Source organism: Pollachius pollachius (genome assembly GCF_949987615.1).
Source record: "Pollachius pollachius genome assembly, chromosome: 10".
In the NCBI taxonomy this organism is placed as follows: domain Eukaryota; kingdom Metazoa; phylum Chordata; class Actinopteri; order Gadiformes; family Gadidae; genus Pollachius; species Pollachius pollachius.
Genome location: NC_136943.1, coordinates 9434325 through 9453733, shown reverse-complemented (window position 1 = coordinate 9453733; position 19409 = coordinate 9434325). Strand labels below are relative to the sequence as shown.

The 19409-nt window shown below is 44.9% G+C and overlaps 1 protein-coding gene across 3 annotated transcripts in view; it reads left to right on the top strand.

Annotated features, from left to right (window-relative positions):
- The window catches only part of fgf13a (fibroblast growth factor 13a), a gene marked incomplete at both ends in the record, with an annotated part of 81315 nt that extends 68450 nt beyond the window's left edge, over positions 1 to 12865 (top strand). For all 3 annotated transcript variants that reach the window (XM_079744263.1, XM_079744264.1, XM_079744265.1), the window contains 2 exons: positions 9205 to 9403; positions 12729 to 12865. In XM_079744263.1, the coding sequence (XP_079600389.1) occupies positions 9205 to 9403; positions 12729 to 12865 (336 nt within the window). The remainder of the gene's footprint in view (positions 1 to 9204; positions 9404 to 12728) is intronic.
- Positions 12866 to 19409: the final 6544 nt, after the last annotated feature.

Genomic DNA, 19409 nt, shown 5'->3' with positions numbered 1-19409 from the left:
AAGCTTTACCTACTCAGGCTAATGAGATTTCCAAGAACATCTCCAGAACGAAACAGGAAAAACATGCGGCCGCCTGCCTTTTTTGGCTTCTGCTGGATTTCTGCTGCCCATAGTATAGTAGGACAGCTGGAACGAGATATTAGAGTGTAATATGAGAATCAGACAGAGACAGCCCCTTCGCTGCTATGTGTAATGAGATGGTTTTCCTCAATGGGAGGTAGGTATTGGGCAGAGAGCCATGCCTTCTCAACCATTCAGTCTGCCTAATGCCTTTGGTAAACACCTGCCAGTACTTTAGTGGCCCCCTCTGTTGAACTGTTATTAAATGTGTGCGGTTGCATTTGTGTCTGTTTAAGCACTATCCTATGTGTTTATTTTAGGCTTTGCAGCGAACACAAACAGACAGACACACACACAGGCATGCACACAGAAATACACACACACACACACACAAACATACACGCACCGAACACACACATGCACACGAATGCACGCACACACGTGCACACACATGTACACCTGCACACACATGCACACACAAACACACACACACACACACACGCACGCACGCACGCACGCACGCACGCACGCACGCACGCACGCACGCACGCACGCACGCACGCACGCACGCACGCACACACACACACACACAAGAATCAATGGTGGGTTGGAGATGAGCGGGGGGCTTAGTGCACTAGTTTGCCTTTTGAGTTTGCGAAGGGTCTTTTCCCCAGCTTTCACTCCTCTGTTCTATGACCCAAACCAAGGGGGTATTGAGATGCGCCTCCCTCAGGGTTTGTATCTGGCCTCCAGTGTTCTCTGAGCCACTGGCGTTTAATTAAAAAGACCGGGGCATCGGGACATCAGGTTGGATCACGGGCATGCGCTGTGATCGCAGTAAAACAATCACCAGCCCCCCCCCCCGAGTACCCCCTGTATGCTTTTCAGATCTATGTTATGTCAGTGTTTTTGATTGCTTCTCTGAATGATTTGCTCAAGGAATCGTTGAAAAGACTGTCCTATAAGTATAAAAGTAATTGAGTTATGTAGCTATAGCATTGGTTTTGTATATTTTCACTCAGTTATACTGTTGTGTGTGTGTGTGTGTGTGTGTGTGTGTGTGTGTGTGTGTGTGTGTGTGTGTGTGTGTGCGTGCGTGCGTGCGTGCGTGCGTGTGTGTGTGAGCCGGTGCGTATGACGTGCATGCCTATAGATGTAATATAATCAAATCACTGTAATACTGCTGTACATTTGCAGTAATTATGTTGTAAAAATTGTGGAAATGCAACCTTGGCTCTGCATCTGCCGGTAAAACGCTTTCCCCGGCTTGTGGTTATTGGATTGAATAACGTGAGCTGGGATTACCTTTCATTCTTTCTTCCTCAATCATGCTCTCTCTCCCTCTCTCTCTTTCTCTCCCTCTTTCTCTCTCTCCCTTTTTGTCTCGATCTCTCCCTCTCTCTCATCCTCTATCGCTCTCGTGCTTTCTCTCTCTCTCTCTCGCTCTCTCTCTCTCTCTCTCTCTCTCTCTCTCGTGCACTCTCGTGCACTCCCGTTTTCATTTACTCTGCCATGCTTTCTCTCCCCCCCATGGTCATATACAAAGTGCACACACTATATACAGGCAGCCGCGTGTTAAAGCTTTGTATCTTCTCCAAGAGGAGACTCTAAACGCTAAGCTCTGAAGGGCTGGCATTTTTTATGTCTCTAAATAAGATATTGGTTGGAATGTCTCTGGCTGTTTCATATATTGAGCTTTTGACCAAATTCAAAGCAAGAACAAAAAATAAAGAAACTCTTTCTTCATTTTCTCCACTATTATTATTATTATTATTATCCCAGATGATATTGCGTTGGATTCAATAAAAAGTGCAGACCGGTTGCTGTTGCCATGGCTGAATGAAATAAAAGGAATGCGAGTTGAAAGTGTTGGTGTTCTTGTTATCAGGGCTGTAGTAAACCGATGAAATTCCTGGTCGACCAATCATAACAGAAATAACAATAATCTGCACGTTATCTCTAGATTATTTTTATCAGCCACAGTGCATTGTACTCTACCTGATTGCCTAAATATCATATAAGTGCTGTTTGGAAAAAGTCAGAGGTCAACTTCAATATAAAGCGGGTCGCACACCAGACGAGCCACGGAGCGCCCCGGAGGGCAGCAAAGCATATAGACAACACACCTCGGGAGATTAGATAGTAGTTTTTGTTCTGTGCTTAGTATAATGGACCCAGGGTCTCAAGATCCCAATGAATGGCACTGCGATTCGTGATCAGGTGCCAATTCTGATATGTTCACACTCAAAGCTTATCAAGCGTTGAACACGAAGGTTGACAACAAATCGCAGACAACATTAAATTATTATATAACCTATGCCGTACGATTTTAGAAGATCTGCCTACATAATTGTACCTACTTTAGATTTCCCACGTTTTTCACACTTCATTGGTATCATTTTGTTTGGAGCGGAGTAAATGTTCAGTAATAACGACTAGCATTCTCGTCATGTTGGGCAAGTTTAAAGTTGTGAAAACCAGGGTGTTTGGACCTCCTGTCTTATAAATCTTCTATCGAACCATAGGATTATTAAAACAGAAACTATGGAGCCTTCAACATTATTTCTATTCATAATTCATGTTATTTCTAAGGCAATACAGCCTATCAGTCAAAAATAAAACATATCAGTGGACATATGTCCCTCCCGGCCCTGGTAATATTGGAATAAGAAGCGCTTTTTGAATATCAAGTGCATATCGACCCACCCATCTACCAACCGACCAGGCCTTGACAGCCCTTCTCATTATACATCCATGCCTTCAGGCTTTAGCCATGTTATCTGTGGTAGTGGCTTGCAAGATAGTCTGTAAGTGCCGACCTGTCTCTCTGTCTCTCAGCCCGTCCGTCCTAGCCATGCATGCTCTGACTCATTCCGGGAAACCCCCTGCATGGGGGAGGTGGGACTGGGTGGATGAGCGGGGGTGGTGGGTAGGGTGTGGTGGGGGGGGGGTTCTGCGGGATACCCTGCAGGCCCCCCCCCCCCCCCCACCACCACCACCACCACCGTATCCCGGGGAAGTGCGTCAGAGCATCCCCTGCTTCGTGACTGCAGCAGACGATCCCCCCACAGCGAGACAGCAGGTGGAGAGTGCGGGAGGGGGGGGGGGCGGTGCTGGGGGGTTTGCCCATGCAAGTGTGTGTCTACATGTTTGCGTTTCCGTTTCCATTTCCATTAAGGTCATTTAGCAGACGCTTTTATCCAAATGGACTTACAATAAGTACATTTGTCGAAAGAAAGAGAAACAATGTATCGCTGTCGGTACATTAAAGGTGTAAAGTACAGTGTTTGGGAATGCACATTTGTGTATTATGTACTGTGTACCGTGCTGCCCCACGGCTTATCAAGCAATATTTACACTGATGTTGTGTTAAACACAATAGCCTTAGCTTAGGACTAATTGGACTCACAAAATATTTTTTTGTGTGAGTGCCTGCGTGCCTGACTATTATGCAACAGAACGCGACCAGCTGTGCACCATTTGGACAAAAGGATTGTCATGACGGCATTTTCAAAGTAAAAGCCCATGTGGTGTAAGTACATCCTTTAAAGTCCATTTAGCTAAACCACTCGACCAGGGGCCCACAGGCTAAGCCAAATGACCGGACAGGCTTTGTTTGAATGCAGATAGCTTTCTGCTGGTCATGACTTTGTATTTAATTATTTTTGCTCATTTTTGCCATCGCTGTCGTGACATTGGTATTTTCTTTCACTGTGCGGCCACTTTGGCTGAACAACCTCTTTCGAATGAAGTACATGCTGTTGGAGGGCAGTAAAGGGAAGCTCATAGTGATTGTCGCTTTCCCACTTCATTGGAAACCGGCTCCCCTCCAGTCAGTTGGCATCTTTCTCCTTTAGACTCCGATTCTCACAGCAGACTGTACTGTCTCCAGGCGATGGACACACTCCCATCGCTTCTGGGCTCTTTAGAGGTGTCTGCGTTTGTGTCGAGCTATGTGTAGTTCATTAAAGGCCCCCTTGCTTCTGTCCAGGGTGAAAGGGTGGTCCGGCAGGATCATCATTAGAGGTGGAGAGAAACTCCTGGCTCCAGAGGTGAACAGCTGTCATTAGCCCTGGTAACTGATGGAAGGAGAGAGAGGGAGAGGGGGAGAGAGGGAGAGAGACTAAGGGAAACTTGGGGAGGAAGATAGAGAAAGCAGGAAGGGAAAGGAAGACATATTGAAAATAAAACAGTGACAATGTGAGCAATATGTGTGTTCAGGATTATTATGGATTTTTATTATGTCCTATTGTGGAGAGGGAGCACATGATATTGGTGAATTATTGTTTGTTTTTCCTTTTCCATTAAAGAGGTATCGATCCCATCTTCTGTTTGCGTGTCTGAGAGGAACGGATATGACAAGCAGGGCACCTCGGGAGGAAACTACATTCAAGCATTACAGTTCTTGACCACAAACACTGTTATTAACATACATAAAACCACCATATCAAAAATACTTTGAAGGTTCATCTTGATAAATTTAACATTGAAAAACATTATATTGAATGGAGCTATGCATTCAAATTAAGATGTAGTATACTGTACAGCGAAATACATTAGACAGTACATGATAATGCATTTTATTAATACATTATAGTCACATTATAGCACATTATAAAATGTACATAATGCATTTGATACAGTTGGTATCGTGTAAAACATGACAGCAGCTCAGCTGTCCTGCTCTTACTTTGTATCTGAGATCATCTCTATGTTAGCCTAATGGTTGGCTACCATTGTTATTGTTAATGTCATCATCATAATTACTGTTAATTACCACTCACAGGATAAAATCGTGTCTTTAATCCGATCCAATGCAGAGTACAGATTTGTGTTCGGGTTGAGCGGTTTTAATTGGAGTCTAATGGATCCGACCTACAGGCCTTCTGCATTAGCCCTGTGTGACAGCCATGGTTTTGTAAACAGCAACAGCACTCAAGGTAATCTCCACTAAAATAGGAAAACTCCAATCTAACGAGTGATATTGGGACACCATCCACCACCCAAATAAATTCGGTTTATTAGAACACACATTGGGAATAGTGAGGTTTTTTTTTCCCGAAGACCCTGCTGTATATTTTGTGTATTGTGTATGTCTGTAACACGTGTGAAAGTCTGTGTCCTGTGAATGAATGAAATGTATCATAGATCTTAATTGTGAAGTGAGAAGTTGTTGTTTGTGTGTGTGTGTGTGTGTGTGTGTGTGTGTGTGTGTGTGTGTGTGTGTGTGTGTGTGTGTGTGTGTGTGTGTGTGTGTGTGTGTGTGTGTGTGTGTGTGTGTGTTTGTGTGTGTGTGTGTGTATTTTTGTGCTTGGGTGTGAGAGAGAGTGTGACCTCTGAATACAGACAACCCAGATGGAAGGTATTATGTTAAGTACATATCAATTGTTCATCATTATTATTTATGTATTAAAATGAATGGGCCAATGATATGCATCTAAAGTATGAACTCTGTGATTAGCTCTGGAAATGTGTAGCCTACTTACTGTAATTACTGTAATAGGATGATTACAATTTTAAGACCCTGTTTGCAAAGAGCATCTAGGCCATGCAAGCGGCTATTTAAGCCCTTTCGCATGCACTCAGACAAAGTGAAAGACGAAGCGGAGAGGATAGAGTTAACAGAGAACCGAGCCACAGTGCTCCCTATGGGCATGGATTGAGGTTCCGATCAAACACACATTCACAGCCTGCAGTATACACTGATTCAATGGCAACGGCCCAGAACAGACTATCGCACATCACATAGATGATTACGTACGTGGCTCTAGGGTACTTTTCTGCCTCCCAAGCTCGTGTTAGGTAATGGAGAAAGTCTCACATTTTCTCTCAGCTTCAACAGCCATGCAGTTGGATGAACATGTCTGACTAACGGTGTGAAATCTGATCCATAGCAAAAGACTTTTGCGCTTCGACTGCATTGCGTCTTGGCATCCTGTTTAGCTTCCCTGGTGATTTTAGCATTTGGAAGAGCTATCAGCTAGTCCGCCCTCCTCCCGTGTGCTAGCAGATTAGCTCAAACGCAGAGCTGAGCTAACAGGAAGCTATCTGTAGAGGACATGAGTCATTAGCTGCCTGTGTCTTGGTGGTGCCACACCTTTTGACTTTAGCTCTGATCTCTTTATCTTTTTTTCTACAGTCCACTAAAGTTGATGTGTTCAGCCCTTAATAACAGTCTCAATGATAGGATGGTGTGGCTAGGGTGTTTGACTCCCCGCCTTTAGGTTCTTCATGTCTAAGCATCGCTTTAAGTGTAGTGCACAAAGCAATCTCTCGCAACCCCAATTTGCCTATTAACCTTTAAAACATGGCGAGTAACATTTCGGTGTGTTTACACAGTTTAACCAGGGATTTTTTTTGTCAACTACACTGCCAAACTAACAGGGACACACAGCGTTTACTTATGCCTGCCTTTTCCACATTTTCAGATGAGGGAACATATTGATATTATTCAATTTACAGGGTTTGCAATGTGCACTGATGCTTATGTAGACGTCTGGAATGGCAATTCTGTTTAAGGAAAAGCATGAAATATAACCAATGGCAAGGATCTTTAACCGCTTATGACGTGTATCTGAATTCACTCGCAGTTGCTTTGTGTGTGATTGGCTTGTTACTGACTAAATACTTAACTGCTTTACTGGCCAATTATAAAACAATGCCTCGGAAGGGCAAACTTCTGAACCCAGAGTGGATCAGAGAGGCTTACGGGTGAGAAAGAACCAAAATATCCATTTGTTATGTCCTTGAAAGCAGTTTTTTGTTATCTTTTCAAATGGGGAGGTCATCAGGCTCGGATAAATATGAAGAATTGCAAAACACCTTCTTTTGTCTCCTTCTTTCAAACAAAAACAAAAATAACTAAAATGACCCAATCAAAAGAAACTCAAGAACGCTTTAAACAATTCCTTCCCCAGCCGGTGTACATTTGTCTGCAGCAGCAGTGTCAAACCTGTTATTACACTCTGAATGGAGAGTCTGTTCCGGGGGACACATGGCTCACTAGCACTCTCCAGGTGACTATTAGCAGCCAGAGATGGGATATTGGTCTTGTGGCTGACAGCCACTCTGAGGCCTTGCATACTCCACCCCCACAGCTTCCATGGGATTAGTACTCCATGCTCGGATCAGATGGAGCTCCATGCGTACGTTGTCCAGAGATGCGCTTGTACAACATTGATTGGCAGTTATTCATACTAATGAGACCATTTGATGTCCTACCTAAGCCCTGCATGGCTTTCAGGTCAGTGTTTATTCCTGGGTTGTCTGAACCTCAAGGTACCTGACCTGTTTGCTTCCTGGGTGCCCTTGATTGCTACATGGGGGTTCAAGTAAAGTCTTTTTCTTCTTGTTTGTTACCTGAGGGTTTACCTGCCCTGGATCTCTGGCCTATTTTCTGCAGTGCAAACATTGGATTTACTCGAGATGATTCTGTAGACAGGACACAAGTATTCCTCCTTTTTTTTTGTTAAATGATAACACGGTAACAAAGAGTAGCTCACATTGCCTGGCCTGTTAATGGATGTCCTCCACACAGAAACAGACACACACACGGACACCGATTCACAAACACAGATACACACACACACACACACACACACACACACCCTTCACGGAAATTCCCCAAATTGGACATGTCACACATGGAGAACTCCCCCCCCCCCACCCACACACACACACACCCTTCACGGAAATTCCCCAAAGTGGACATGTCACACATGGAGAACTCTCCCCCCCCCCCCCCCCCCCCCCACACACACACACACACACACACACACACACACACACACACACACACACACACACACACACACAGACACCCTTATCGGAAGTTCCACAAATTGGACATGTCACACATGGAGAACTCTCTCCCACGCACACACACATGCACACACATGCACACACACACACGCACTAACAGCGCAGGCTGCTACCTCTGGAGAGATTTGTGGCAGTCCCACCAGTGTACCGCTAATGGTCCCCCGCTCCTCTAAAGGTGCTGGCGTCTTAGGCCTACCCAGGGACGAAAAACACAACCAGGAGATAGAAAGCCAGGGAAAGTCGGTAGGGATGGACCATCAATTCAGACGTCTCCACCTATTGTATCCCATGCTCACAGGAGATGAGCTGGGTAGAGACTATTAATGAATGGTAGGCACCTCAACATGCTTTGATAAACAACTCAACACACTTCTGCAACCTCAGGCTTCTTGCGCCTCTTCTTATACATGTGTTTGAACTCCCAAGTGTGCGAGGTTAGGTCATGAGAAACAGTCCGGTAAAACATTAGCAAGTATGGTAGATGCTCCCCAGACACATTTCTTTTATCTAGAACCTAGAAGAGAAACCCCACTGACAAAGATCATGAATCGTCTCGTACATAATTTAAAATAGGAAGCACAATGGCCAAGTCAGGCCGATCCGGGATCTTGAATGTTTTATTAATAGCCCATCGCTATCTATCGTCTCTCTTTAATCAGCGTCAGGGAGAACTACATTATTCACTACGGCAAATGGAACAAATAGATTTGAAGCCCTTGGAGAGATGTGAATATTGAGTAAGAGGCCTGGGTCTATTACATGAATCTGTGTAGTGCTTTACACACCGCCGCTGGATCGGTGCACTCTGGAGTAATGAAGAGTTACATTTCACCGGGTAGGATCAGAGGCCGTTGCGCATGACATGGCAGGTTGCAGGGATTAGACGGGTCCGAAAACTACTCCTACACTTCCGCACCCCTGGTATAACTCGAACTCTCTCTGCGTGTCTCTCGTCATCTTTCTCTCTGTATCTGTCTTTCACTCTATCTCGCTCCTTGTCTTTCTCTCTCTGTTCAACTTAAGTCAAAGGACTTTATGGGAATAGCACTTAAAAATGAAAATTATACAGAAAGAAAGTTAATAATGAAGAGTAATATGTAATACGATAACATTAAAGAAATGTATCCATCCCCTCTCTATCTCTATTCAGTTAATTTCCATTTCAGTTAAAAGGGCTTTATTGGCATGGGAGAGGTACATTCATACTGCCAAAGACAGTGAAAAGTAATATAAGGTAAGGAGAAACTTCAGTAGGGAATACAACATGACACCCATGTAAAAGCCTCTCCCTCTGTCTGTCTCTCTCCCCCCCCCCCCCTCCAGGAACACTTTACACCGGAGTGTAAGTTCAAGGAGTCGGTGTTTGAGAACTACTACGTGACGTACTCGTCGATGATCTACCGGCAGCAGCAGTCGGGACGGGGCTGGTACCTGGGCCTGAACAAGGAGGGCGAGATCATGAAGGGGAACCACGTGAAGAAGAACAAGCCAGCAGCCCACTTCCTCCCAAAACCCCTGAAAGGTACGCACCACACCGTCTTAACACCTTGAGTGTTGTCTACCACGAAAAACAATATAGAGGCCATTTATATCAAGAGTATCCCATTCTAGTACCAGGGAGATAGTCCTTTTTATTCAATAGTTCAGCATCACATTTTGGTTTTTCTAAGCATCGAACTTCACGGGGAAACAAACAGTTTCAAGTTTTTCCTTTGAATGAGTGTCCCCAGGTCCTCAAACTGAACAGGTCCCCAAAAACCAAACCCATTTGAACAGAAAGCACCAGGGTTATTTCTGTTCAAATGGGTTTGGTTTTTTCCTTCCTCTAAAGGAAATTACTCTCTCTGCCCCTTCTCGCCGTTTTGCTAACTTGTTAGAAGATTAAGGGTGGTGGTAGTGGATCATGTTGTTATGCACCGCTAGCTCCTCTCTCCTACGGTGTGTATGTTCCCCACAGGTCACACCTCACTGAAAAACAGTGAATAATATGATTCACAGCCCCACTGTCTGTGTCAGTGGAGCAGCATGAGATATTAAGTTGCACACTTTGAATGCAGCCAGCTGCTGATTTAGTCCACCATAGTGGAATAGAAAACAATGGAAACCAAAAAGCCCAAGCTATTGTAAGGTGGCCATGTCTTTCAGGAAAATGAGTGTGGGGGGGGGGGGGTGGACCAAAGAAAGTGGGAGAGTGTAGGGCAAGGGGAGGGAAACGGTGGTGTTGTCTGTGTTGAGAAAGAGTTTGGCTTTCATCTTCCACAAACCTCTCACAGAGAGGGATAGAGAGAGTAAGGCGGTTTTTGGTTTCAGGTAGATGAAAGCAACACACAATTACATCCAAGGAAGAAAGGAACACAAACACATCAACACAAAAAATAATACAGTAAAAAAAGACTGAAATAATAACAATATCAGCTATTGTGATCGTTTTCAAACCCGGCTATTCCCCCAGCTGTTGTATTTGTTGGTTTATGAAACTGTCAGTTTTAGTTCAGTGTTGCTCTGTGCCGTCTTCTGTACAGTTTACAAATATATTTGCATACAACTGTATTCAACCTCAAATGTGAACTAGAAAAAGTGAGCTACTGAATTGTACATAACATGGCTCTTTGAGAGACAACAACTAGTTTTTTTAAAACATGGCAGCACAGTTGTGTCCTTCGGCTTAGGATTCACACTGGATCAGGCATTGCGGTGATTACCGCAAACTTTGAGGCGGTTTAAACACGCTGCCCTGGTCCAAATGACCGGTCGGACGTTTTCGCCACAAAGCCGGATTTGGTCTGCATATGCCCTTTGTTCCAACAATCGTTTTTCAATTCCGTTTAGCTACACAAGTTTTTCTGGAGACTGCCAAAGAGAGCGAAAACGAAATCAGGCTTGAAAAGAAAAGGGGAATATACAATTAGCAGAGTCATTTCTCCTTGCGTTTATTGACAGTTGTCATGTATGGTGGACATAAGGTTGGGAGGTTAATTGTGTTACTCAAAGTTGGTAAATGTCAACAGCCAAATTAAAAAGACAGCTTTAATCTTTAAAGATTTTCAATTAGTTGAATGTCCCAAGAGACATTTTATTGATCGATATAACAATGTTAGTGCCCCCGGTAAAATCCCCAAAGATTCAATTTGCCATTTAAGTTAGAACAACGCAATATCCATCATTGTGTTTGTCGTGATAACGTCCCCTTTGCGACAGATTGTTGTTGCTTGGTTCATGCTAGCTTGATATCTAGCCCATGAAAAGACATCATTTTTTAATAATGCTGTTTTGATTGCTGCAGTGCGTACGAGGTTTAGCAGACCATGTGTGAAAGATATAGCCTTTAATAGCAAATTTGGGGAACATGGCTGAGCATTGTATTGATGCAGCTTGAAGAAACGGGGAGAAGGGAGAGAGTGAAACTAATAAAAAGACAAGAATGATGCCTTTGTCAAAAGCTTGCTTAAGAGTTGTAACCTGCTCTTATGGATTGGGGGGGGGAGAAAGAAGATTGTGTAATAGTGAGCTGTAGCCGACGTTAATGGAAAGGAGGAAGGGAATAAAGAAAGAGGAATCCCTTTGGTTCTCATCAAGATTCGGCAGTGGTGTGACAGGGTGCCAATTAAGGATCTCTCTCCTCATTGGATACGCCGTTCATAAGGCGCTTCTCACCCCCCCCCCCCCCCCCCCCCCCCCCCCCCCCCCACTGGTTACAGTTCAGCAGTTTCGGCATCACCATCCGCCAATTTTAAAACTGTCTTCATCCCACCCTCCCACTCTATTTCTCTCTCTCTCTCTCTCGCTCTCTCTCGCTCTCTCTCTTTCTCCTCACCCGTCGCCAGTCATCTTGGTGTGTGTGTGTGTGTGTGTGTGTGTGTGTGTGTGTGTGTGTGTGTGTAGGTGTGTGTGTGTGTGTGTGTGTTGGCGCGAGCTGGAAGGTCTGCGTCTGTCAAACACCACCTGGGGGAGAACGGAGACCTCTCGAAACTCTTTTGGAACATCGTGTTGACATGTTGCGGAAGTACCGATGAATAGAGCCTTTCTGTTGGCTGTCAGCCGCGAGAGTGGTCAAAGTGGAGACAGGGGGGTGTAGATGTCGAAGGGAGTGTTTGCCTGAGAGCGTTTCAGGAGGAGAGAGGATGAGCCTTATAACGAAGACGATTGCCATTGAAATCGCAAGACGCCGTCGTCAGTTAGAACCAAGGTTTCGATCTATCTTCTGTCCTATGGATGATTTTGCTTGGATCACACTACGAAAAATATGATTTGCCAAGCATAAACCTCCGGTCCACTGTTTCAGCCACACAGTCCCAAAGGAGCAGACATTTAATGACATTCTATGCATAAGGAGGCTGACACCTGACACCATACCGAAACCAACGCCCATGTTCCTCAGAGTACTGACATGTCTTCCGAAGAAAAAAATGTGCTTGCTGAGACATAAAGAGAAAGCCAAGGGTGCATGCACAGCAAAGCTTCCCTCCCAGGAGTCTGAAATTATTATGTCACACTGTGGCACCTCAGTTCACCTGAAAAAACAAAAAAAGCAACCTGCATGAACTGTTGTCTCTGTCAGATCTGCAGGCCGTATGTTATTGTATGGATCGGATCTATCTATAGAACGTGCTCACTATTGTTTTGCAAAGCAGATGGCGATGCTGAGTCGACATTTTTCAGTCTGCCGTTGTTGTCAGTTGGCAGGTTTCTAAGCTGTTTTTCTCACCATCTCCTTCTTTTCCCTCTTCTTCTTCTTCTTCTTCTTCTTCTTCTTCTTCTTCTTCTTCTTCTTCTTCTTCTTCTTCTTCTTCTTCTTCTTCTTCTTCTTCTTCTTCTTCCTCTGTGGTGTCTGCTTTGAACCCCAACAGTGGCCATGTACAGAGAGCCTTCCCTCCATGACCTGACGGAGTTCTCTCGCTCCGGCAGCGGCACGCCCACCAAGAGCCGAAGTGCGTCCGCCATGCTCAACGGCGGCAAGGCGGTGAGCCAGAACGAGTCCACGTAGCCCGGCCCCGGCCCAGAGTAACAAAAAAAACAACCAACCCAGGCACCAAACCACGAATACCTTACCTCCAGCAGAGCGTGCATCCAAGCCGAATTCGTCGATCTCCGATCAGTGATTCAGGGCTAGTTACAGCAGAACATCACACATCACCCACACACACTTACGTACACACACCCACACACACACCCGCCATCATCTGACAAAAAAATTGGCACACTATCATGGTCAGTCTTCATTCCTTCTGAAAGAAAAAAAAAGAGAAAAAAAAAAAGACATCATTTGTAAACCACTGATGCCATATATGAAACATTGTAGAGAAAAACAACTGCCCTCATGGGCTTGCATATTTCTTCTTTCTATTGGTCTATCTATATTTAGTGATGACTGGTAAGCTCATCTTAATATCTCCTTGATATCGTTTCATCTTATCGTCTTTTGGACAACCACTTTTTCTTTGTTAGTCTCACTTAGGTCATTGAGACACAAACCATTTTGGGAGACAGTAACTGGAGGCGAAGGGAAGACGCTGCCAAGGGCAGCCGGTAAATGGGTATAAAACCCTGGTGTGGCATGGGGGGGCGAAGCAGAGACAGGTACACAACGCAGTAGTACCCATGGCCATAGCCTCCCCCCCCCCCTCCCCAATCAAGCTTCCTGTGAGTAGGAAGCCTGTAGCCCCCACCGACCCCCCACTGCGGCACAGCCTTGCGTAGAAGGGGCGGCGGCTAGCCCAGACGGTAGCTCTTGTGCGCTTCTCGTGCACATGCACGTGCTCGGAGACTCGGCTCACTAGCATGGGAATAGAAAGAACTAGGAGAAAACAATGATTAGATCCCTGTGTTGAGCTGACGTGACTTGTAAAGGGATACAGCAGTTGTTCTTGCCGTTTTGTTTGATTATTGATTTTTACGCCACGGCTGCACCTTGCTTTTGCTAATTTTCAATTTGTATTAGCCGAGAACTGTTTATTTTTATTAATATCGACCCCGGTTCCCCTCGCAGTATTCATGTTTTATTCATGTTTGTTACGTCGCTGTTCCGCCATGACAATGGGTTCCAGCACACAAAAAACAGAACAGAAAAAGAGTGTCCCTTTAAAGCAGTAATAAAACTAAAAACCCAAGCCAGTACAGAGCCGCAGCTGGGATCCCTTTTCCTTTTGCCATCTAGTCGTATCGCGTTTGATGAGGGAAATACTAATACATTTAAATAATGATGAAGTGAGGATCTGGAAGATGGAAGGATATTGAAGCAGTTTGACGTGGTGACAGTTGGTTGCTCAAGTGTTCCGGAAGCTTTCGTCGGTTGGTGCGAGTTCAGTGTTGTTCCCATTTCCCTTGTGTTTTTCCTGCGTCGAGATGTCCGTCCTTCCGCCCTCATGTCCCTGTGGTGTGTCTGCCCCCCCCCCCACCCCCCGTGCTTGTGTTTACCTCTGACACCCCCCTGTCCCCCCTCCCCCCTCCTTCCCAACTTAAGTAAACTTTTCCTTGTTTTTCATCTCCGACCATAGCGGTATGGCTCGAGAAGATAAACTTCCCAGGACTCTTGGCACGTGTTTGAGTAACTTCAATGTGGTGACGATTTTCTATATTAAAAAAAAGTGAAAAAATGACTGTGGAATTTTAGGTGGCTTAACATTTTATAGGGGTATGTCATATTTGTTAAAGTAAAATCAATTAAAATGATAAAATGCATAAAAATATTAAATACAAAAAAAGAGAGAAGCTCTTCCTTTTTTCTCGCACAGGACTTGTACAAACACACCCATGTACAAAGGAGGACCCCTTTTGTGGGCCATGTACTTTTACCCTTTCGGCTACATAGCGTCTTTACGGTACATGCTTCTGGGGGGGGTCCAGTGGGTGGGCCGGGATGGGGGGGGGAGGGGGGAGGGTACTCTTTTGGCTTCCTCTGGAGGTGGGGCTTTTAAAAAGGTTGAATCTACCTGTTGCATGGGAGAGAGCAGGGCATTCTGGTCTAGAGCTGCATGATGTAGGCAATGTGTATTAAACCCCATGTCGGAAGCTGTGTTCCATACTACCAGGCTGAAACCACCGATTAAGACAACATGTACAGGCAGGTGATACCGGGGCTGTCTGATACCTTCCAGTTGTTCATTATTTGTTGTATACACAAAATGCACTGAATAAAATGTTTATATTAAGATATACTTTTAAAACGTGTCCCTTTTACTTTTTCTGTGTGTGTGTGTGTGTGTGTGTGTGTGTGTGTGTGTGTGTGTGTGTGTGTGTGTGTGTGTGTGTGTGTGTGTGTGTGTGTGTGTGTGTGTGTGTGTGTGTGCGTACATGCATGATCACCTGCCTTTGGCTCAGCTCCACCTAGTTGGCTCAGCTCCATCCAGTGGAAGAGGATGTTGCTATCTGACAGGGGGTTACGACCACAGACACCTTAGGATATATAACTCTCTGTCGCCGCGGAAACACTACACAAATTGAGTGTCACATTGTGCGTGTGTGTATGTGATTTTGGTTGATTTTCTCTGAGTGTGTTTGTGATTTTGTGAATGTGTGATTGTGTGTGTGTGTTTGTCAAAGTCAAAGTGTTTTATTTATCAGATTTACAGTGCAAAACAGGGTCATACTGGGCAGAGAAATTCTAAGGACAAGGCAAGCGATAACTGCGCAGTAAAGAAAAATTAAGTAGCAAAATATACACGACAATATCAACAACAGCAAAGAAAATAAAAATAAAAATATTAATAATTAAATAAAGCGCTGGCATGTATTATAAAGTGTAGGGGTCCAAAAAAGTAACAGCATACTTGAGTGTGTGTGTGTGTGTGTGTGTGAGAGAGAGAAGCTGGTGCTGTATTCAAGTATGATTAGCCCTGATCCCTTGAGAAACAAATGAACGTGGAGTTGTCCGGCTCTCTGCTCGGAAACTCTGAGGAAGCGCAGGCTTTTAATTGCCTACAGAGTCACGCTCGGCGCTCCCGCCCCTCCAGTCAATATCTTCTGGGTATACGCAGCTTATAGCCGCCATATGTTGTAAATGTATGTGCCTTTCCACAGAAACCAGGTCTGTTTCAACACTTTACACATACAGATAAAAGTGATCTCAGAGGATATTTTAAAGTTGCTTCGCTCAAGCCAAAATACATCAAGTAAGAATACAATAGAATAAACAATATAAATAGAAAATACAGCATAAATAGAATCGATACAAATAAGCACATTTTGACCCATCCAACACACCAATATTGCGTGATGGTTATCAGGGTTTTTATTATCACAGATAATAAAAACCTCATAATTGGCCGACTATATGACTTAAAAGAGGGGGAAGTTGAGTCTCTGTGTGACTCGTTATGTTTTCACATCCATCCCAGACACTTCCTGGGTGTTCCCTTCTCAATGAAGACCATTGTTTGTGGGCTCAGCCATATTACCACCACACAAAACAGGACCCTCCCGTACACGGGGAGGCGGGGGGGGGGGGGGGTACCGGCTTGTGTGCAGCTCACAATTTATGCAAATAAGGCCTCCATTCATCCCCCATGAGAGGCAGCGGCCATCAAGACGATGCTAATTACCCAGTGAGGCTGCCAAGGCCAAGGCGAGGGGCGAGCGAGGGCGATTCGAATGGGAAAAACAGCGAGCGAGTTATCTTACACAGGTTAGTCTCCCTCTTGCTCTCTCTCTCCATGTCTCTCTCTCTCTTCTTCATCTCTTGTCCTTTTTTCTGTCACGCTTCATCTCTGGTGCTCTCTCTCTCTATCTCCCGTCTCTCTCCCTCTATCTTTGCCATTATCTCTTTCTCTCCCTCGGTCTTCCTCCCGTACTCCCTCTCTCTCTTCCCCTCTCTCAATTTCTCGCCCCCTCTTTTCCCTCTCTCTACCTCCCGTCTCTCTCCCTCTCACTCTTCGCTCTTATCTCTTTCTCTCCCTCTGCCTTCCTCGCGCTCTCCCTCTCTCTCTCTCTTCCCCTCTCTCAATCACTCTCTCCCTCCCTGTCTCCCTGTGTGTCTACCTCTCTCGTCCTTCTAGGCCTGTGCGTAGCACTTCCCCTAATGAGAGTTCTGGTGTGTGCTGTCGTTGCCCGGTGGCCCAGTGAGAGAGTGTCAGGAGCTATAATGGGGAGCGATGTCAGGGTGTGTCGGGACAACCAGGGGAACACAATAACAGACCTAGGTGCCAAAGGAAAATGCCAGCATCATCAGAGGTTTACAGAGAAACTCAATCATACAGAGAGCGGCGTCGGTGTAGGTGCATGTACATTTACACAGACGCACACACTCTTTAACCTCCTTAAACTTACATTTAAGGAGGTTGGATTAACAACATCTATTTGTTAATATAGCTTAACAAATAGTTAATCTATATTAACAAACATCCCTTCTCTGAACATAGTGTAGCATTTCAACATTAATAAAGTTCTGAGGTTGATAGGCAGGGGTAGGACAGGGGAGGAAAAAATAAGAGGAACAAAGTGTCAATCTTAAAGTACTTTGGTCCTTTTATGCACTTTTCTGTATAAAAAAATGAACATTAAATCAAAATTATAATAAATCCTGCAGATGATTAAAAGCCAAACGACTAAGCTGCCCTTAGTGTTGGCAGGAGGGACGGTCCAGCCCTCCGCTGGAACTGCCAGACCCTCATTATAGATATGGATCCAAGCACCCTATAGAAGAAATGTGCTCCAAAGAAAAATTAACAAGCCTAGTATACACACGGGGAGCGAGGGAACAAAAGGTTTTTTCTTCCCTCCCTTTAGTGATTTATTAAAGTGATCTTTAGCCCTTTTGAAGGAAATGTGTAGCTGCTCCATGTCATTTAATCAAAAAAATACAGGAGAATGCTGGAGAACATGAGAACAGAAATTAATTGTGAATCAAAGGCAAGCTTTATCCATTTAATTGAACTTGTAGCAAATCTGTTTACATGTACTGTGCATGCATAAATTAACATGTAATTCATACAGGTGAGTCACACGGGCGACACGCTAACTGACTGCACAGGGCTTGGCTTGACTTTATCACCATGAGATTTTCTTCTGAAATCGAGCGTGAGAAAAGAGTAAAGCATCCATTTGGGTCTGGCTCATTACGTGTGAGGCCGGCAGAGACAGAAGGACTAATAGTCCTGGGTAATGTAGTCTCTGATATGATCCTCTTCATCCCTCATGGACACTGACTCGTCTTCCTCCCTTCATTTCCTCTCTCATCTCCGGGCTCCATTCATTAGCACTGGGCAGGCCAATTCATTAGGGCAGACTGGCTGTCTTGTTCTGCCATTCACCCTCTACCTCTAACCTCTCTGTGTCTCTTGCTCTCTCACAAACACACTCCAACACACTCAAACACACACACACACAGTTTCATTCCTACTCTCTTTCTCTCTATGCCCTGTTTCACTTTCTCTCCATGTTAATCCACCACGCTTTCATTGGCTTTTCCACCCTATAAGTGACACATAATTCATGCACGCATGATCTAACACACACACAGACACCCCCCCCCCCCCCACACACACACACACACACGCACACACACACACACACACACACACACACACACACACACACGTACACAACATTATGACAAATCTTTGACGCACATGTATTTATGCAGACGCACACACTTTTGCTTGACACACACTGCTTTTGCATTTTCTGCATGGCTCTCCAGTGGCTGACATGCTGGGTCCTGGCAGGGATCAGAGTGTGATATGCTATCATGTGTTAGCCAGAGCTGCTGGAAGTGTGATGGATGTGAGGGCTGTGTATCTGTGAATCATGAAACTCATAACCCTTCATCTGTGCCAGAACTCTGGCTCCTCGCTCTGCCTCTGTCTGTCTTTCTCTGTCTCCGTCTCTCTGTCTGTCTCAGAAGCACACACACACACACGCACAAGCTAAAAGCACACGCGCAGACTCAGTCGCACAGAGCGTACACACACACACACACGTGCGCATCTATCTATCTATCTATCTATCTATCTATCTATCTATCTATCTATCTATCTATGAAATTGAAGAAATGTATATTTTTTCCATTCCATTCACCTTATTCCCTTCCCTCAGTAACCTTGGTAACTGAACATCATATTCCATCTGCCGATCTATATTTACAGTTGTGTTTCACTTTACACACGTCAGACACAAGCAGACAATATATATAATGCTACACAGGATTTATACTCAATGCTCGAAGACATAATCGAGTAAATACCTGCTTTTAGAGCCTTCCCTCAGCCCCGCCTCCTGGGGTCCAAACCACGTGTGACACAAAAAAAACCGTTCACACCTGTCACTCAAAAGGAAACGGCTGGGTGGAAATGCTAAGCCTCTCTTCTGCGTCTTTTCACAGTGTGATTTGATGCGTGATTTAAGTGCCGTGCTCATAGCCATAATAGCTTAACATTTGTTTAATCTTCAAAGTGTGGGGGGCTGGGTGGGGGGTGTTGGAGGTGTGGAGAGGAGGGGCTGGGCAGGCGACTCAATCGACTAGATGCGCAAGAACTCAGACCAGAGCTGAGTCTTTCTCTCTTTCTGTCTATCTCACGCTCTCGCTCATTTGCTTC